The sequence below is a fragment of the Colletotrichum truncatum genome (assembly GCF_014235925.2).
Source record: "Colletotrichum truncatum strain CMES1059 chromosome Unknown Contig_0001, whole genome shotgun sequence".
Taxonomy (NCBI): Eukaryota; Fungi; Ascomycota; class Sordariomycetes; order Glomerellales; family Glomerellaceae; genus Colletotrichum; species Colletotrichum truncatum.
The window spans coordinates 1,233,571-1,253,924 of record NW_027222398.1 but is presented as its reverse complement, the minus strand read 5'-3'; the positions used below and the strand labels follow the sequence as shown (position 1 = coordinate 1,253,924).

The 20,354-nt window shown below is 52.2% G+C and overlaps 6 protein-coding genes across 6 annotated transcripts; 3 read left to right on the top strand and 3 right to left on the bottom strand.

Annotated features, from left to right (window-relative positions):
* Positions 1-1,712: 1,712 nt before the first annotated feature.
* CTRU02_200303 (oxalate decarboxylase) lies at positions 1,713-3,221 on the top strand (the record flags this gene model as incomplete). Its single annotated transcript, XM_036718303.1, has 6 exons — positions 1,713-1,854; positions 1,906-2,141; positions 2,203-2,396; positions 2,458-2,803; positions 2,850-3,004; positions 3,032-3,221. The coding sequence occupies 6 exons, from the start codon at positions 1,713-1,715 to the stop codon at positions 3,219-3,221; spliced, it is 1,263 nt and encodes a 420-aa protein (XP_036589303.1).
* Positions 3,222-6,249: 3,028 nt separating this feature from the next.
* Positions 6,250-6,844, top strand: CTRU02_200301 (camp-regulated phosphoprotein family protein; the record flags this gene model as incomplete). The annotated part of the gene is made up of 2 exons (XM_036718301.1): positions 6,250-6,285; positions 6,434-6,844. 2 exons carry the CDS (start codon positions 6,250-6,252, stop codon positions 6,842-6,844), a joined length of 447 nt encoding a protein of 148 aa, XP_036589302.1.
* An 821-nt stretch (positions 6,845-7,665) lies between these two features.
* Positions 7,666-8,754, bottom strand: CTRU02_200302 (myg1 protein; the record flags this gene model as incomplete). Its single annotated transcript, XM_036718302.1, has 1 exon — positions 7,666-8,754. One exon carries the CDS (start codon positions 8,752-8,754, stop codon positions 7,666-7,668), a length of 1,089 nt encoding a protein of 362 aa, XP_036589301.1.
* A 525-nt stretch (positions 8,755-9,279) lies between these two features.
* On the top strand, positions 9,280-10,562 carry CTRU02_200300 (uncharacterized protein; the record flags this gene model as incomplete). The annotated part of the gene is made up of 2 exons (XM_036718300.1): positions 9,280-9,515; positions 9,590-10,562. The coding sequence occupies 2 exons, from the start codon at positions 9,280-9,282 to the stop codon at positions 10,560-10,562; spliced, it is 1,209 nt and encodes a 402-aa protein (XP_036589300.1).
* Positions 10,563-11,356: 794 nt separating this feature from the next.
* Positions 11,357-13,060, bottom strand: CTRU02_200299 (Isocitrate dehydrogenase; the record flags this gene model as incomplete). The annotated part of the gene is made up of 3 exons (XM_036718299.1): positions 11,357-11,781; positions 11,843-12,379; positions 12,682-13,060. 3 exons carry the CDS (start codon positions 13,058-13,060, stop codon positions 11,357-11,359), a joined length of 1,341 nt encoding a protein of 446 aa, XP_036589299.1.
* Positions 13,061-19,414: 6,354 nt separating this feature from the next.
* Positions 19,415-20,348, bottom strand: CTRU02_200298 (C2H2 finger domain-containing protein; the record flags this gene model as incomplete). The annotated part of the gene is made up of 2 exons (XM_036718298.1): positions 19,415-19,832; positions 19,909-20,348. 2 exons carry the CDS (start codon positions 20,346-20,348, stop codon positions 19,415-19,417), a joined length of 858 nt encoding a protein of 285 aa, XP_036589298.1.
* Between the last annotated feature and the right edge of the window lie 6 nt (positions 20,349-20,354).

Below are 20,354 nucleotides of genomic sequence, written 5' to 3'. Positions count from 1 at the left end.
ACTAGAATCGTAGCCTCGACAGTTATAAAATATTGAACCTGACTTCTTAGACCTTGCTTGGCCGACTAATTCATAGTCGGGACGGTAATAACATTTTCAAAGCCCTCTAAGTCTTATGGAAAAGCAGTCATGATGTTATATAAAAGTCCATTTAGAAGACAAAACTCCATCTTGCTCCCTGCCCTTATTCTCCCTGCAACACAAGAAAAAACCGCTAGAACGACTCGAAGTGTGTCTGGCATTCCGTGAAGCTTTCCGAGCCCAGAGATCATCAATGAGATACTCTGATCTTCAAAGAAAAATCAAAATTCTAAGAATGAAGAGATCTGTATTATTATGCTTCCCTGAGACCAGTGGCTATAAGCCGTGTACCCAAGAAGATCCAGTCCCATTAAATGACAACATTAACACTCAGGAAACCTCAGTACTTGAAAGTGCCCATGATTTACAAGAGACTGAATAAAACGGCTTAATCACCTTTATAATTCAAATACTTTTGAATCAATAGAAAGAATTCGGTTGTCTTCCAGCGTCGTTGGGTCGCGCGTGTGTGCCCAATTCGGTCCACTGGTTGCCTTCTATTCAATTCTGGACGGCAGCCCCTATTCAGCCAAACCCCTATGCTAGGACTGATAGCAGAGAGACCCAGACTATGGGATTTTTGAATCTTATAACTGGCAGTACTTTCAAACCCTTTATTCAGGCGTTGTGAGAAGAGACACAACATAGCCTTGGCAGGAGAGGTCAAAAATCTTAGACGAGCCTAGCAGACAGGCTTGAAAAGATGCTAGTGCTTACCCTCAAGGCCAATACAATAAGTTGGTGACTGAAGAATTCTATTGACAAGAATTCTGAGATTATTTATATCAGTAACACTTTGACCAATCTCGGAATTGGAGAGACTACACGGTAGGTTGGTGATATTTGAGGGCTTTTCTTATCGAGCCACAATTATCGTTGGAGTTTGCTCCGCGGCGTCTCCTTGTATTTGGAAAATAGACACTTGACAACATAATTAGAAACATTTTGATAATCGGTATTCAAATATTGTGTAAACTATATCATGCTCGGCCCCAAGGTAGATGGGTTGCGGAGAACACACGCAATAAACACTCCGAATGGTATGCCCCATGCCCGCACATGCAGATTTCTGATGTACTCGAGATAGGAAATAGTCAACCCAGTCAACAATGTTCAGTTTAGTCAAAATAAGCGTTGATGACCTACAAGAAATGCTTAGTGAGGACTAGCTTTCAAGCAGCTTCCACCCCACGCCTCCCGCGATGCCGTTATTTTCGGACATATGTCGAATGACCGGGGTGAGCATACCGATGTTCCCAATCCAAAGTCAGTGTTGACGATCTTCAAGCCAGACCTGCAGGCTGGGATGGGTTATGGCCATATAGAAATGGCCAATATATGGCGGGTAACATCAATGTCAGCAAATAGTCAATGTCGTCACCGTGAACCGTTACAACTGCACCTGCAGCTTCGACGCCATGCTCATTAGGCCGATTGCAACGCTGTGAACCATTATGGCATCTTTCTCCATATGAGATTGTGTACGATGGTGAGTTTACAACAAGTATGCAGCGTTGGTGAGGTGTATATATCTTGGGCGGGTTCTCTAGAGCAATATTCTGTTCAGCGTGTCTCTTCATTCTTTCTTAAAGTTCTCCATGGTACTGGCAATATCGTTCACGACTGCTACCATGAGACTTCTCCGTCTATCTGCCATTGGCGTTACTAGTTTTGCCCTTGGTACACGTGCTATGCCCCAGAACGTAAAGAGAGACGCGCAGTTCAATTTCGGCTACCCTATCGACGCCAATGGCAAGGGAGGTCCCATTCTCGGTATGTTACCTGGAAAACCCAACTATGGATATCGACTAACACAAGCCTTAGGAGGCACAAATAATCAGATCGACAAAACCAATCTTGATAACCTAGGTCAGCAGCCAACTGACAATGGCGTGGTTCCGAATCTGAAATGGAGATTCTCCGACTCGAAAACCCGTATATTGAACGGAGGCTGGGTCCGCGAACAGGTAATCCAAGATTTACCACAAAGCCATGACATTGCAGCTGCACAGCAGCATCTTAGGAAAGGTGGCGTCAGGGAGCTTCATTGGCACAAAGTAGTACGTTGTCGCTTCCAAATATCCAGACCTGCTGGCTTACCGGACTTACAACAATTTCCAGGCGGAATGGGGGTTTGTTTATTCGGGTTCTGTACTTGTGTCGGCCGTGGATGAGAGCGGTAGATATCAAGCGGAGAAACTAAGCTATGGCGATATATGGTATTTCCCAAAGGGAGTGCCACATACGATCCAGGGCCTTGACGACGAGAACGAGTACTTGCTCGCATTTGACGAGGCAGACTTTGACAAAATTAGGTATGCAAATTAATACAAACAGTGAAACATATCCCACGAGACCTTGCTGATTCTTCGGAAGCACGACATTCAACATTGTCGATTGGCTGGCTCACACTCCGCGGAGCGTCTTGGCCAAAAACTTCGGTGTTGACCCCTCCATTTTCGAGAAGTTGCCGTCCACCAACCCGTACATCTTCAACGGCACCATCGCCAGTCAGAATGTTACCGGTGGCCCTAGTAGTTATCTCTCTGGCAACAGCTCGTTCGTCTATCGTACGCTGCAGCACCCGGCCGAGGTGGTCCCGGGGAACGGCGGCGAGTTTAGAAAGATAGATTCGGCAAATTTTCCAGCGAGCAAGACGATTGCGGCAACCTTCATAAATTTAAAGCCGGGAGGCCTACGAGAGCTTCATTGGCACCCGAATGTAAGTGGCCTGCTTCCTACACTAAAGCTGTGCTGACATGACCCAGGCAGAGGAATGGTTATACTTCCACAAGGGCGAGGGTAGAGCCACTGTGTTTATAGGAAGCGGTGCAGCCCGAACCTTTGATTTTTCAGCTGGAGATACGGCCGCTTTTCCTGATAATTCAGGGCAAGTCTTTGCTAACCCACACATACGCGGACAGTGAGTGGTATACTAATAAGCGACCAGGCACTACATTGAAAACACTTCCGAGACTGAAGAACTGGTTTGGATTGAGCTGTACAGGTCGGACAGGGTTGTGGATGTCCCTCTCACTCAGTGGCTTGCCTTGACGCCGCAAGAGATTGTAGCACAGACCCTTAAGGTTCCGATTGAGTTTGTTCGGAAGTTGAAGAAAGAGAAGCAGATCCTGGTCTAGACCATGTCGTGACGCTGGAGGCAGGAATTACTGCTCGGAGAGCTTGGTGTAGACTTCCTCTTTTTTCAGTGGCTTAGCCCGGGTAATTTCAGTTGGCTCCCTATGTTAAATCGATTGAAAGCATCTGCTACGGCTACTCGCCGATGCTTGTAAGCGATGCTCACCCATCACAAAGGTCATGATGGTGTTCTAACGACTCGTGTTTGTCGCTTAACATGCATGCAATGAAGGCTGATAAGCGGGGCATCCACAATGAGCAGGACCTCGGCCGGGAAGAAGGGCTTCAACTCCAAATCCGAAAGCATCTCCAACTCCAACTCTCTTTTGAGGCCAGACGAGACGGGAATGGCGGGATTGAGTAGGAGGGCACCATACGTATGCAGACAACCCTTTGAACCGGAGTAGGAAACTCTACCTGTGACTAGCGGTCTTCGGCCAAGCAAGCCTGTGCGTGACTGGATCGGTAGGGGTGCAGGCGGCTGTCAGTTGTCAACCGTGCAACCCTGACCACGCGGAATCGTATGATGAACGTGGTTGTACAAATGTGGGTGAAGCCATAGCTAAAAGAAAGGACTACAGCCATCTTGCTGACGTTGTGTATATGCTAGGAGCCCCAGCTATCATCGCTAAGAAACTTCTTGTCTACTTTCGTGTCTCAGGGATGGTGTTGGCGATGGCGGTGGAGGTCCATGCTCGACTGGCCCCTTAAGGCTTGAAAGTGGTGTGAGTGGGAAGGATTCAGGAAGATGGTTGGTAAAGCTGCAGCTCGTTTGTTCGGGTCGTAGCATTGACGGCACTTGCTTTCTACAAATCATGAGATGGCCAGAGTCGAGACCCTCTTGGGGGGCGGAATGCGGGGAGAGAATGCCAGGAGGAGTGCTGACCAGGCCATTTTTTGGAGGGCCTGGTGAGGTATATGGTGTACTACTATGGCTGGAGACGATTGGAGGTGGTTGATGAGCTCTGAGGTTGTTTTGCCGTTTGCCCATTCCCCACTGCGGTATGGCAGGGATGGTGGTTTTACGTCACTTTTAGTGTTTTGGGTGTTATATCAGACATTAGAGATCAGCCCCTCCATCGATTAGCCCTCATACCTTTGATACTTTCTAGTGAAAGAATGATAAGGATCGGGGTGATGTTCGTCGTGCTGAGCTTGGGTGCTTGGATCCCTGGATACGATGGTAGTAGCAGTGGCTCCAGCTATGCGAGCTGCGGGACGGCCGCAGGTACCGGGGATGTCAGAACGGGGTCAACGGCATCTAGTCAAGGTTGATCGGCCAGTCATGCAGTTACTTGAGGCCCCGAGGACCGTCAGAGAAGGCAGAAATCCAGTGTGTGTATCATAGAATTTATCTTGGAATCCTGTGTCTTAGCGGGGGTTAGCGAGAGCTACCTCGAGACGTGCATTGCATTTTCTCGGTGACGGTGCGGGAGCAATTTAATAGAGGATATCGGAGAGCTGTAGCGAGCTCCGACAGGCAGATCATCCCTTCCACTTGTGGATGTGGCCCGAGGGGTCAAGTGAGCAGTTGGAAATTTCCCGGTAGGACGGGAGGTTGTGTCATCGGCAACGGTTACGCAGATTTTCAGTGGATGAACGTAGTCAGTGCCGAAGACTTTGGTTGGTCTGAGCTACAGCGACACACACAACTGGTTCATGGGGGCGTCACCGTGGCCAAGGGAGGAGTGGCGTTTGCATTTCGAGTGTTGATTGTTGTTCGGAATAAAAACATTGAGGAAGAACATTGTAGAACATTGTAGACCAATGGGCGATGATGAACAAGATGGTTGCGACAAACAAAAGCAAGTACGAGGACATGTTAACTGCTTAGGGGACCATACTGTTAGGAAGGAACGGTACAATACAGATACTGGAATTGATAACAAACAGTATAAGCCAGTCGCAGAGGTGAGCCGTGTCTCTGGCCGGAACGAACCCTTAGCACTCTCTGGCTGTAGCCAATAGACAACCCCCAAGTTCCAGACTAACAGGCCAGGGTCCCCTCCACCTGACGGCTCTCCCAGTCTGCCCCGCTGTTCGTGTGTCATCGAGCCCCAAAGCCCAGTCAGGTAGTGGAGGAATCACTGGAGACAGACAGACAGATTGATGGGCCAGCACAACAACACATCAAGGCAACGCAGTGGGCTCTGAGGAGCAACAGGCTGTGCAGTTACGAAGCTAGCAAGATTGATGCATGGGGTGACGCCAGAAAGTGAAGCCGGGGTCTAGCACCTGCTAGCTGAGCAAGGAAGGCTCGCAATAACACAGACGGTAAACATTCATGCAACCACTAGGCTTACAGCGACTTGAGGTCTCCTGGATGTATGCTTGTCTGCTCCAACCTGGACCCTTCTTCGTTTCCTAAGGGCATGCTATGCTTTGTCGCGTGCTCAGGACCAGATGAAACCGAATATTTTCAGTGGGCGTCTATAGTTAGCAATATAAATATTTCGCCGGCATCCTGAACCCAATTGTCCTGCAGGGTTTCTGCCTTTCCCGTCTTTCGCCTCTCGAAAAGATCCTGTCGTGTTCTGTCTCGTCTACGTTCCTCAGCGCTGCAATAAAGCCCCGTCCGTCTTTTTTTCCTGCTCACCGCCCGCCGTTCTTGACCAGCTCAAGCGCAGACAGCACCTGCCCCCGCCCTCCTCCCCCGATAGAACGGGACTTCATTGGGTACGTACCGATTCTCCCGTCCCGCCGCCATCACCACCCCTGGGAAAAGGGCCCCCGGCTGCATTGGCACTGACGCTGGCCCAACTTGACTTCACTGTCCTGTCCCCCTCCTCCCCAAAAGAAAGGGGCCCCGCTAAAAACCACTAAGACGCACCCGACGCCTTACCATCCCACTGCACCTCCAACTTCCGTCACATTCGCACCTGCATCCCACTCGGTCTACAGTCAACGTCCCTCCTCCGATCTTCTTTTCCGTGGCACCGCTTCTTTTTACCTCAAGAAGTCGTCAAAGTCTCGCTGTCAAGCGCTTTCAGTCCTCCCAATTTCCCCCGAAGACGACCACCGCCCGTCAAGATGAACCCTCTTCAGAAGAACAAGATCGACGTCTCAGTATGTTCGCACCAGCCACTCACTCGCTCTTTCCTACCCAATGCCCCACCTTGACAATGAAGCCCATGATTGCATCACAGCAAATACAACTGAACACTCTGTTCTTTGTACTTCTCAAACTGCCCCTTGCTGACTTTTTCTATCACAGTCCCTCTCTCCGGAGGAACAACGCCTCTTCCGCCTCTACGGCAAACTCCCCTCCCGCTCAGATCACTTCGCCAAGCACTTGAAGGAACGCAAGTACTTCGATTCGGGCGACTATGCCATGTCCAAAGCTGGCAAGGGCGACAGCGTCGATACGGGCGCCGTTGGCAGCCAGCACCCCGTCCCAGAGAACATTCCCCATCTTTCGAGCCCTGTGAACAACTCCTCGTCTTCGCTCAACGGCGCTAAGCACCACCCCAGCGTCCCCAGCGGAGCCCAAGCCGGCAGCCCTGTCAAGGAGTCTAGCTTTCTGAACCGGGAGACCAGCGCTGAGGAGGTCGAGAATAAGGACAAGGAAAACAGCTTGCCAGTTGATGGCGCCGCTAAGACTGAGAGCATTCCCATCCGGAGATGAAGGGAGCCTCGTCTGCCATTCTTTCTCTGTCTTGTTATCCCAAGTTTCGTATGTGGGTGTTTGTCGGAACTCCCCGGAGGCAAATTGGGTGTTTGTAGGGGGGCTGAAATTATACTATGATGTTATGATGAAGTGTTGACCTTTTCACGAAACTCCTTGGCGTTGGATCTGGGCAGGAAACCAAGCACAAACGGTTGTTGAGTGGAACAAGACTGTGTCGACGGCTGCTTTATTGTGGATGAACGGTTGAAACGACAGCGGTGACTACGCCGCGTCCCTCAACGTTCTCTCTGCTCTATGCGGGACTATTGGGAAGACTGATTTTCCGTACATGTATTTTGGGCCGAGATTGGGGAACGGGAGAACGATACATGAAAGCGACCAATGGAGACCCAATTTGTGTCTTATCTGAAGGTGTAGACGCCTGGGCGATTGCTACTCTCAATAAACCCATTTGATAAGCGTAGGAAGATTTAGCTGTCTTACACGGGACTTTCACATGCGGATGTGTGGGTAGTTTTACTATTCACAGACGCATGCAGACCCCCCTTCTAGAAAATATCAGATACCGCTGTACAGTCAACGTCCGTACCAGTGAGTGTCACAACTACGCTATCAACACGCGAGAGGGCGGGCTCAACTCGAGATGGAACCTTGCGCATACTGTCTTTCGAAAGAGCACTCAGAGGCCAAGATAAACGGTTGTTGGGAATACCATTTGTTATTAAGCAACAAGACACTTTTTTTCTGATGCCATACGCCGCCCAATATCCCATCCTAGTACCCAGTCTCCAGGTGTCCAACCCGTCTAGAGACCTTTTTCACAGATCAAGAGCCTTAATGGCCATATCCTTTGCGCCCTCAAAAGTCTTGTTTCCACCAATAAATCCAGCGGCGTGGACGAAGACGCAGCCTGGGATACCAGAGATGCCATCCAACTCCTCGTCTCTGAAACCGCGCCAGGCCTCGGGCAGCGGCTTGCGACTTTCGAATGAGTCCTTGGTGACAGGGACCGCCTGCACACGCCACTTCGCATCGGGGGCAGGCTTCTCCGGGTACAGAACGTACACGACAGAGGGGTTGCCGCCCTCGAGGGAGTAGAGGTGGTCCTTCCAAGGAGCACTCTGGCCCTCGAGCACCAGCACACGGCCCTGGGGGTCGTACTGGGTGCGCTTCTCGAACGCGGCCTGCACAACGGCGCGGGCTGGCAGCCATGCCTTGGCATAGTAGTCGAGGTCGGCGTCGAACTCCTCACCGATGCGGCGACTTGCCTTGACGAAGCGCTCGTCCTCCAGACGCTGAGCCTCGACCGGGTCCGCGGGGACAGGGTCATTCCACTTGGGGTTCAGGCGGCCAACAATGGCACCGAGGGTGAAGGCGCCCTCACTGAAGCGCTTCTCGAGACCCGCGGCAGCAACAGCCTTGGGGTCGTAGACAGAAATGCCGTTATCGTGGGCGTCGAGCGCCTCAACGAAGCTCTCGTACAGCTTATTGTACAGCAGCTCAACCTCGGGGTTGTCTTCAGTGACCGGGGTCTCGGCACCCTCGCTGAGCTTCTGAGCGATGATGGCTTTGCCGAAGTGCATGAAGACGAGGCCGGCGCTGGAGAGCTTGGTGGCTTTGCCGGGGAAAGTGGTGGTGAAGCCACGCTGGTGGTGATCGTAACGCTTCTTCACATCATCGTACTCGCCACCAACATCGACAACGGTATGGCAGGTCTCGAGAACCTTGGGGTCGCGAGTCCGTACCAGTTGGGAGTCCTTGTATGTGGGCAGCAGGCGCAGCATGTGCACAGCCAAGGCCTCATCGGCGTGGAAGTGGCCATTGTGGGTGCCAATAGTAACGGGCGACATCTTGAGTCTCTTTGCTGCGTTTTCGGCCATTCGGAGTGGTTTGAAGAGGCGGAACATGCAACTGAGGGGTAGGAAACCGAAGATAAGTGGGTGAAAAAAAACTTCCGTTCGATATGGGAGTATCAGCTCAGCGATCTCTAACTACTGGCAGGTGAAGGCAAAAAGAATTGGAGTTTTGAGATGTGATAGCCACACCCCGCGCTTGACGGTTTGACCCACACCTTGTGCCGCGAATGGTGTACCCCTAACTACACACCTACGTCGTCCTATCAATGACGCTTTTCCCAAGCTCTCACTGGAGAGAAGTTGCTAGGAACGTGCATCGCAGCCTCGTCCGTCGCCCTGCCCTGCATCCGCGCGACCGTGAAGCCCCCAGCGCACCTGCGTCGGCTTCATTAAACCTACCAACCAACCTCTACTGTTATCCAACAACAGCAAATTTCTTCACCCACTAATGATTGAAACAGCACATTGCCCAGCATAGTCGGCTACCCCTTTTCTACTTGACTCAGAATTACATTCTCGATTGATTGCTTACCCGAACGACCATCGAAAACTCTCTCCATCAGCCGACTGCCCTCAATGCCTGCCGCGATGGAAGACGCGAACGGCAGCGTCGCAGCTCGTGACGTTAAAGACGAACACGAAGACTCCGACGATGGAAGAGTGGGAGAGGGAAAGTCAACGTATAAGTCATGGAAGAAGAAGTACCGGAAGATGCGCATTACCTTTGACCAGAAGATGCACGACTGTGAGGACCTGCATCGTCAAGAGTCGAAAGCTCTTGCTACTGCCAAGCGCATTGCCATCGAAAACGAGTAAGTTTTTTCTTGAGCTCCATCAATGGCTGCTTGAAATCGTTGAACAACGTGTTAACATTTGCTGCCAACAGTCGCATCCTCGATCTGCTCTTGGATATGAACACATCGGGCCAGATTCCCCTCGATAAACGCATCGACATCTCCCAGGAGCCTGCCACAGATGCTACATTCTCCCCACTCGACGTTGACAAGCTCACGATACCCTCTGATGATATCGATCAACCGACAAAGTCCTTAAAGACCCTTCTCAAAGATGTCCCGCACTCCACCTACACCCAGGCAAAGGAGCACTCCCCGTCCGTAGTCGCTGACATGGAGCCCTTCGCCGGTGAGCCGCACCCTCCGCCCTTCCTCACCGCGGATGACATTGATGATTATCTTCACGACGTCGACAAGCGCATCGACGCGGATCACATCCTCCCAACGCTGGCGCCGTCGGCCCGCTCCAACGTCTCTTTGCCAGAGACCAACCCACATGCTCTGTCTCAAAGCATTGCCATGAAAAACCCGACGAGTGTTTACAATTGGCTTCGCAAGCACGCCCCAAAGACTTTCCTTCAGGATGCCGAGAACACTGGTACTGCTGGAGGTGCCGACGAAGAGAATCAGACCGTCGAGACTCCTCAGACGGACGGCCGCAGACGACGCGGCGGCGCCAGAGGCGAGGGCAGTCGGGGTGGTCGCGGATCTCGCGGTGGCAAGCGCGCCTCTCTTGCCGCCTCTCGCGCTGAGAAGGCTGCTGAGAGGGCTGCAGAGAAGGCTGCCATCGCCGCCGAGCGAGCCGCTGCTATGCGAGAGGCTGCTGATAACTGGGGTGCTATGGACGAGGACGACGACGATGCTGCCGTCAGCACCCCGGTTACAGGTCGTGGAAAGCGGAAGCGTGCGGCCATTAAAGATGACGATGATGGGGGCTACAGGCCGAGGGGCTCTACTGGCCGACCTACCAAGAAGAAGCGTAAGAGCGAGGGTGCCGATGTTGGCACTCCAACAGTCTCTAAGAGGGGACGCAAGAGCGAGGCTGCACGCGAAAGGGACGACTAAATGGAAATTCCTAGGCTCTACAAAACGCTCATGGCATGTGTCATATGATTTTATTTCTTCATATCAGTTCGCATGCAGGAGGGTGGTAACTTGATGAGTCGGTGTTGCTCATCTACAAGGTCACCACCCAGCACGCTCAGTTTGACTGGGAAAAAGTTTGTTTTCGCGGGGTGTGCGTTAGTTCATTGCTCCCTCACAAATATCAATTTTTTAGAACGTGTACTGTACATTATACATTCAATTGGGAGAAACAGCCTTTAACCTACAGCCTTGGAGTGGGAGGAAGGCAGCGGGTTCATGAGCATGTACGTCGGTTGCAGAGAAGCTCAAGGACAGGACAGGCGTCACGGTAATTAATTCATCATCAAAGGGAATGATACTCAAAGGGGGATCAACTTAGGCAGCAAAGCAAATGGCACTTTTTTTCTTCTCTCTTCCACTGTCGTGCAAAAAGAAAAAAGAGAAACGTTCGTTATTTACCACTGAGCGCTTATCTATTTACAGATGGGCCCCCAAATGTTTCCCCCTCTTCCAGTCCTGTTCTCGCATGTATAATGCTAGGCAGTGTGATATCACAAAAAAAGAAAAAAAAAAGTCATAACGAAAAATACAGATTTATGGCCATGCTGCTGCAGTTGCTTTGAAAAAATGCAAAAGGATATCGCATGCCCGTAGGTACAGAGGTGGTGTATCGCCTCTTCTTTCTACATATCAGGGGGGGGGTCCATAAATCAATTATTGGTCACACCCACATCCCCCTGCGTGTTTCGTCACTCATCGCATTCAGAGTAAGTTTACAACTTCTCCTTGAGGATGTTCTTCATGCGGCGCTCGACGGCGTCGAGGTACTCGTTGGTGGTGACGTAGTCCTCGCGGGCGGTCTTACCGCAAGCGAGAGCGAGATCCTTGGTCATGATGCCGTCGACGTCGACGGTGTCAATGCAGGCCTTCTCGAGGGACTCGGCAAAGGCGACAAGCTCGGGGGTCTCGTCGAGCTTGCCACGCTGGATAAGACCACGGGTCCAGGCGAAGATGGAGGCAATGGGGTTGGTGGAGGTCTCCTTGCCCTTCTGGTGCTCGCGGTAGTGGCGAGTGACGGTGCCGTGGGCGGCTTCAGACTCGAAGGTCTTGCCGTCAGGGGTGATCAGGACAGAGGTCATGAGACCGAGGGAGCCGAAGCCCTGGGCAACAATGTCAGACTGGACGTCACCGTCGTAGTCTGGAAATGCAAATGTTAGTTTACCAGCGTCAACGCGTCAACCAAGGGGAAAACGACTCACTCTTCAGGGCCATGATGTAGCCACCGGAGCTCTTGATCATCTGCGCGACCATGTCGTCGATGAGGCGGTGCTCGTACCAGATACCCTTAGCCTCGAACTCGGCCTTGTACTGGGTGTCGTAGAGCTCCTGGAAGATGTCCTTGAAGCGGCCGTCGTACTTTTTAAGGATAGTGTTCTTGGTGCTCATGTAGAGAGGCAGGCCCTTGGAGATGGCCAGCTTGAAGGAAGCGTGGGCGAAGCCGGTGATGGAGTCATCAGTGTTGTACTGGGTCTGGGCAACGCCGCCGCCGTTCTTGAACTTGAAGACCTCAATCTCCTGAGCCTCACCGCCCTCAGGGGTGAAGACCATCTTAAGGGTTCCAGGGCCGGGGAGAACAGCATCCTTGGCACGGTACTGGTCACCGAAGGCATGGCGGCCGATAACGATGGGCTTCTTCCAACCTGGCACAAGGCGGGGAACGCGGGGGATGACGATAGGCTCGCGGAAAACGGTGCCGCCGAGGTGGTTACGGATGGTACCGTTGGGGGAGAGCCACACTGCAGGGAGGGCATTGGTTAGTCAAGATGTACACAGATGGGGTTGCAACTTTAACAATTGACGAGGAACATGAGGGGTTGGGTCATATCGCCTGCGCGGGAACTGTGCACCGGGGAAACTCTATGCATGTACCGGCATCACGCCCGGCATGCGGGGAGCATGCGGCGGGAGTGAGACACTTTCCCCGGAGCGGGAACGGCAGCCAATGCCATGATTTACGAGACAATGACCCCGGCACACGAGATATGAAGCCGGCGCATGCAAGAGAAGTGTAATAAAAACAGGTTACAGGCTGACTTACTCTGCTTCAGGTTGAACTCCTTGACACGGGCCTCATCGGGGGTGATGGTGGCGCACTTGACACCGACGGAGTACTTCTTGATGGCCTCAGCAGCGTCAAGAGTGACCTTGTCGTTGGTCTCGTCACGGTAGGGCAGACCAAGGTCGTAGTACTTGAGGTCGATGTCAAGGTAGGGGTGGATGAACTTGTCCTTAATGGTTTGCCAGATGATGCGGGTCATCTCGTCGCCGTCAAGCTCGACGACGGGGTTCTTGACCTTGATCTTGGCGGCAGTGGCCATTGTGCGGGCAGCGTTGAAAGCGGACACGGAGGGAGGGACGACGAAAGAGGGCCGGAGGGCAAAGGTTGCGGGACGGCGGAGGAAGCGAGCTGCGTTCATGTTGACGGTAGTTTGTGGTGTTTCGCGGGGTTTTTCTTTTTTCTTTTTTGGTCTTGTGAGGGGTCCCTTCTTTCGGCTCTTCGGTCGGTCGGGATGTTTTTCTGGAGGCCGCGGTTGCTACTAGGTACCGGGTAGTAGTATGATTCGGGTGGCGGCGGAGGGGAACGATGCAACAAGATGACTGGCTTCCGGAGCTGTTGGTTTGCTGCAGGATGCTGCTGCTACTATGTGTAGATTCAAAAAAGCTGGATGATCGCTTGACAGCTGAGCTAGAACTAGCGCTACGGCAAAGTGCTGACGATCGCGAAGCAACGACAAGACACTAAAAAGTCAAAGACGCGGTGATTGGAGTTGATGAGGAGAAGGTTGCGACAAGCTAAATGCAATTGACGGCAGACCGCTTTGGAGAAGGAAGATGAGGAGAGGGAGGGAAGCGGGAGAGGGAAAATAGATGGCCGGTTGCGATTGAAACCTATCAAAGCAAGAGTCAAGCACCGCCAAAAAATACCCTGAGCAAGGTAGGTATTGAGCGAGGAGCGAGAGCGGGAGGGTAGCCGAGCCGAGATCGTCACAGGAAAGTGTCCCGGGGACCGGTGAGTGGGCGAGGATGGAAGTAGAGGTACCACTAGAGCTCTGAGTTTCTGCGGGACAATTGGGTATTTCCCTCCACTCTAGATACCAGGTTGCTGCCTTTGTCAGTACCGCGACTAATCGATATGGATGGATAGCATCGGTCCCCCGACTTGACGAGAAAGCGACCAGGGTTTGTTCACTCACCTCGGACCTCCTTTCGGCCTTTGCTCTCCGATTTACTGATTTTGGAGTCATTCCTGATCCTATATCGGCATTGGAGTTCGAGCTAAAGATGACTCTTACTTATTTTAATTTTTCAACTGATTTTTCAATCTTCTTATTTCACTTTATTTATTTTTTATCTATGCTTTCCCCTGTTTCACGCATGTTGAATTGTCTAGTCGTTGGTAGACAACCCACAGAGCCTACCATCGATGCATAAAGAAGGTCAATCTTCTGCAACAGAGAGTCTCTGCAGCACAGACGGCGGCAGGAAAAATTGGTAAAAAAAAGGAACCACGCCAGTCTGTTTCTGCACAGCACGGCACTGGCAGGGCTCCAGCTACTTGTGTCTCAGGCGCTTGTAGGTGTAGGCTGCGACATCCCTCTTCTCTGTTTGCGGGCAAATCGCCGTCATCCTTGGAGGGAAATGGGATGGAAAGAAAGCACAGAACGAGTGTGATTGGAAGGGTTAACAAGAAGCCCCCATGTCAATCCGCTGTGGTACTCCGTACTGCTACGTAGTATGGAAATGTCCTGATGTGATGTCTCTGCTCCCCCACATGTTGCCAGAGCTTCGTGCGGGGAAAGCTGCTGAAGCGCCTCCAGGGCATTGTTCGGAAGCATGTGGTTGGGCGCACTTCTGCCGCTCGAGACCTCGTGGTGAAAATTTATGCTAAATAGTCTTATGCAACCTCCAACTGACCATTTTGAGGCCAGTCAATCGGGAGCAGACCACCGGAGATATAACCCAGCTTCTTCTCTCTCCGCCAGTTCCTTCCATTCTCTTCTAATCCGCCAGCGACCCCTCAGCTCCAAGTATGCACAAGATTGGCCAGCTTACTCAGTAGCAAGAAACCTAGAGTGAGGTTGCACAACCGCCGGTCATCACGCCTGGGCCTTCGCCATGAACCTGGCGATAGCTCCTTCTAAGCTTTTACACAATAATTGACAATAAAAACGTGTCGAGCAAAGCTCATCTCTGCAAAAACCTCATTGAAACCATAATGATGTACCCACCTGAAGAACTCCACTATGACTGCTATTTCCCGCCCTAAGCAAGCGGAGTTTTTACCTCTCAGCTCCGATCTCGGTGATGCTCACACCCGCCCGCCCCGACTCCCGCGAGCAGCCAGCCCAGAATGATGCGCCGAAACCACCGAGATCACCGAGCCAATTGAGTTGAGTGGGGACCTCCTTACCAAAGGCTCGAAAACAACCTGTATGCTTATATAATACGCCTGATACGATGGGACTTTGTGCTTGCTGAACGGTCCTGGCAAAAGGTGAGAGAAGCCAAGAAGAGAAGCCAAGCACAAGCTTCCGACGTAGCTACTTACTAGTAGGCATCGAAAAGATACATGCGGCCAAGTACCTCGACGGCCAATTGTCTCAACTGTCATGTCATCGCCTCTCGCATTCCGCGGGCCATCGTACATACGAGATCTTACGTAGGCCAACTTTACCGCACCCATACATACAGGGCCCCAAAGTTCCCACGAGCCCCATGGAGCCAGCACAGCAAAAAGCAGCTGAATGCCAGTGACTAGTGCTGGGGGCCATGTATGTAATACCAGCCTACCAACGCAGGAAAAACAAACCTGCGATGCAACGGCATGTAGCCTAATATCCTTGAGCCTTGGAAAATATGCTCTGTAAATAGATATGATACCTTGCAATTGCCCAACTATGCTTAGACTTGGGACGAGGAGGGGGGTGGTAACGGACGTGGACGAACGAGATTATGAGACACATGGAGAAAGAGGAAGCAAGAGGGCGTCTAGTATGCCGGGAAAGGAATCCACGGCGCCGAAGATGCAAACGGCGCAGCGTGCCATCATGCCAACGTCCCCCATCAACCCGTGGACAGAGGAAGCCCGAGCCACGACAGTAACAAGCCCGCCGCGCCGCTCTCTTGTCAGATCATTGCTTGTCTCGGACGCCTTCTTACTAGCATGCTTCAGCCCTATTTTTTCTTTTCTTTTTCCAGTTTACTTATTCCTGCTGCCTGGTGTTTTCGACGTGGTCGCTTTCGGTCGGCCGGCCGGCGGTCCGTCATGGGTCGGTCGAGTCCGTCACCCTGCAGCCGTGAGGATCTTCACTGTACTTTTTGTTTGCGCTTTTACCGCCCCCCTCGCCTCCAAGGGACGACAGCACATCAGATAACACCGGGGAGTCTCCGTCTCCGACCCCGATCCCTCGCTCCTCCTAGAGCCGATCATGATAACGAACGACACCTACGACATTGACTCAAACCCCAAAGACGGGTATAGCTCGTTAGGGAGACGTCCGCTCACCCGCTTGATCGATTACTAGTGCAGCAAGAGCAGCGTCAGCATAACAATTAGGAAACTGCATCCGCGATCCGCCCGCGCCTGCGCTAGTAGCGCACGATACTAGGAATAGGAACAAACAATGAGGGTGGTGGTTCGTTATCCGTCCCATATCTACCTACATATTGACACTAGTCAGTAAACCAGCCCAGTAAGTCTACTTTAACTATGCCCCTAATTTGCATCAACCAGTCACATGCATCGCTTGGCCCCAATAGCAAGCACATTGGCTCATTGCATCCATGACTGCCTTACAGTGATTGTCCTCTTCCATCCTCCTCCTCCTCCTCCCCCCTCCTCGTTCACGCCTCTGATACGCACAAACGAAACGGTTTGCCGCCCGTAATGTGAAAAGGCCTCCTTCTACGCCGTACACCTACGTTTGATGGGCTGGCGCGTGCTCCTCCATCACCGCCCGTCGCCCCGTCGCCAATTGCATTTCATCCGAGGCAATACGTGACGCATCCCCAGTTCTCGGCGCCAAAACCCACCAGGGGACTGGAATCCTTCCCATCTTCCTTCCCATCGTCCACCCGTGGGCCCGATCCCCTGGCCGTACTTTGTCGCCCGTAATGCTCGAATCAGACAACCGCCGTGCAGTAGCTTGCGTTGAATGCTGCCCAGGCTAGTCCCTAAACTCCCCACACCACAGCCCGAAAAACAGGATTAAGGATTGCCAAAATGCTGTCCCAGAAAGCCAAGTAAATGTCAAGAAGCGCTAGCGAGCGAGATCATCGTGTGAGCTGAACATGGACGGGCTGCCGAATAGATACCAAGGGACGAGGTACCTTTAACCACCCATCCATCGCCCGCGGCGGCGTCATTCCATCTACACCAGTGTATGTGGGAACATCTGTCGAATTCTTCCCGGATGAGCCACCGCCCCTTCGCACCCTGTTGTGCCCAGTAGTGTATTTTGCCCACGTTCCTTCCTTCTCCTCTTTTGCTATGTTATGAAAGGCGGATGAAGAGAGGATACATGTTTAGACACGCCCGTACAAACGCACGCACACGCACACACACACAACCATCCGGGCCACCTTGCCGGGGGGTGAGCAGCACAGGACAAGACAAGGCCGGCCATTGATGTTGTGTAACGAAAGGGGGGGGAAAAATGCCCTGCCCATTCCCGCAAGGCTGTTTCGGTGACAATGGTGTGCATCTTCCAAGAATCTATCCAATAACTACTGAAATAGGTACCCATGCCCAACGGAAATTTGCACCTCCGGTAACAAACACCCCTAGTTCCGCTCCGCTCACCTTACCTGGACGACCATCCGTCGAAAAGGTACGTTACTCTCTAGCTACAATTGAGGCCATTCATTCCTTATTAGGAGGGGGGTGAGAGGGCGACGAGGGAGAAGGGAGGTATGGATACAGACTGCTGGTAAATTACAACTTCACGGCACAGCAGCTTCCTTCCGCAACGGAAGCGAGAACGCCTGAGGGTGCGTGTATGTGATGAGGTGGGCTCATCTGAGGTTGCTTAGCCTCTCCCGCTCCCACCACCCATGTCTATCCATATCTGTACCTACGGTAAGGTAAGGTAAGCTAAGCTAAGGGAAAAGTATGCCATGTGGACGCGGGATGCAGACATGCGTGATTGGGATATGTGGTGTGTGTGTGGTATGTAATGTATATTCCCAGACGGGGGTATCTCTCTATTATTACCTAGTATTGCTCTGCCCTCCTCTTATAATCTGCCTTTTGCCGTTGAAATCGTTAATTCGTAGCCTCAGCCGTAGCTGTGGTCGTTGCAATAACCGTTCGTCGTAAAAGGAAATGAGGGGAAGGGTAAGCCATAGTCATCGTCCCGTATCCGTTGACTTAAACAGTAGGCCCCCTGCCATTCCAGCCAAATGTAAATGTACCACACATCCGCCCACAATCGAATGCGAGGAGATGGGGTAAGAGAAGAGGAAGATAGGAGAGGGAGAAAAAAAAAAAAAAGTACCTCGCTCGCTCCACATTAAACCCATTTGAAACAACCTCGTCCTCTCATGATCCAGAATACGCCTTGCGCCACACCTGCAAGAGCTTCCCTCCTCGACGTATCAGATCGTTTCTCCCCATTCCCCCAAAGGGAGGCAGAAAAAAAAAAAAAAGAAGAGCAATGAACTAAAAGCAGGTAAAATGTGTAGAAGGGAGAAAATTGGCACAGCCCCACTACCCTGCAGAAATCACCACAATAAAACAATCGCGGTGACCCAAGTCCCTTTCCCAACCACTCACACCCACCAAAAACACACACACGCCCCCCCTTGCCATGTTGTTCACTGGCTCCGCCTAGCTAGATTCCAAAGGTGCTCCAATCGTCAGATGTGGAGGTGTCAAAGCCACACTGCCCGCATGGAAACCTTCTGGAAGCCTTCCGACTTCGGAAAGGCTCGACATCAACAGATGTCTACTAGCAGCGATGTCAACACCACCAACAGTTTTCCCTCGCAGTTCGCACTCCCGTCGTTCTCGCAATTGTCGTACACCCCTCCCCCTCTCTCCCCTCCCGCTCCACATGACTGCTTAAGCACCCATGTAGACAGCGGACACAACGCTCAATCGCGTCTAGACTGAAAAGGTAAAAAGCCAGCCATTCAACGTGAACAACAGGTAAGGCACCTTGGGGTCCTTCTGCTAGGGACGTTTGACAATGATAGAACACGCTGCTGCTGCTGCGCCGGTCCACCAGTTCCGAAAGAGAAATAGAGCTGCAACAAGGCCGAGCAACGACCGAGACGTGATTGGCCCTACCATCCGGTCCTCTGGATGCATGTTTGCCAACGTCATGAGCTTTTGCGTCTGTGAGGGTTCGAGTGTGTATGTATGTATCCACGCGTGAGTGTGTCCGCTTTTGCCCTCAGCCGCACTCTTGTCAGTGGTCCGAGGCCAATGAAAAAAGACTCCGTTCTCCAGTCGGTATGGTCAGAGTTGTGTCGGGCAATGGGTCTCGGAACATCCTTGGAGTTGGAGTGACAGAGAGAATGACGGCGCAGACAGTCGCACGTACCCCCTGCAACCTGACTACCTCTTTCTCGTCTCTCTCTTTCTTTCCCTCGCCGTCGTGTCGTATATGTCGACTATGTGGGGTTTCCCTTGCAGGTAAAAAAAAGTTGTCCGGTCTTTTACGACCTCTAGGCATCACTGTATGGTCCACACTACCCTTTGGCCAATGAAGGCTCACCTCGTGGGGCGGTGCTTCGCGCATTCATGTCGCGAATCAGACAAGCCTTGCTCAATGCCAACCTCGAGCTCGCTTGCGCTTGTCTTCGCACGGGTTTTTGCATTTTGGACAGACATGGTCGGGATACGAGTTGACGTCGACCCTGATCAAGCATTTGGAGCACCGCCACCACCGCGAAGAGAGGTTGCGTCCTTGGAGCCAGCTGTCATCCACGTGTGTGCCCCGCTTGAAGATATCTTCGTTGTGGTAGTCTCGCAGGTGGTCTCTGAAGTGATCCCGTCGTCCGAATGGCTCGTTTCTTCTTGAGCACTTGGGATAGTCGCACTTGTGGGCTTCTTTTTTAGATGGGTCCTGATGCACCTGTCTGTAGTGTCGCTCCAGGTCCGCCTTCCGCTTGAAGGGATTCGCTGTGCAGCCCGCTTCTAGACAGGGAAACTTGTAGTCAACCACCTCTTGCTGCTCCTGACCCCTGTTTTTTTACACAGCATTGTTAGCTATCCATCTGCTCGGATCTAAAGAGGCCTCCCTAATCACTGTTTACTCACCCCTGGTGAGGTATAACTGCCGGATACTGTCCCGCAGGCACAAATCGAGGTTTCATTTGCCAGTAGCCTCCGTCCTCCGTAGGGACATAGTCATATTTCGACCAGTCGACATCGCCGTAGTATGACTCGGTCGTTTGCTGCGCCGAGGAAGATGCGGCATTGGCATATTCGTCGCCGTAGTACGCGCCCTCCTCGCCATAGTATGCCGCATAGTTGTCTGCTGGAGAATGACTCATTGTGTGGTATGCGTAAGACATGCCTGGTGACCCAGGTGAGCCGTATGAGGATGGGGTAAGTGGCTCTCTCGAGCTGGCGTCAGACAGCTGTCGGACGAGTGCCGGTGCCTCTAGGAACGTAGGAGATTCAAGGAAGTCTCCCGACGACACTGGAGACGCTGCGTTAACATAATAGTTTGCTCCGCGGTAATATTGGTTGTCCATTGTGTT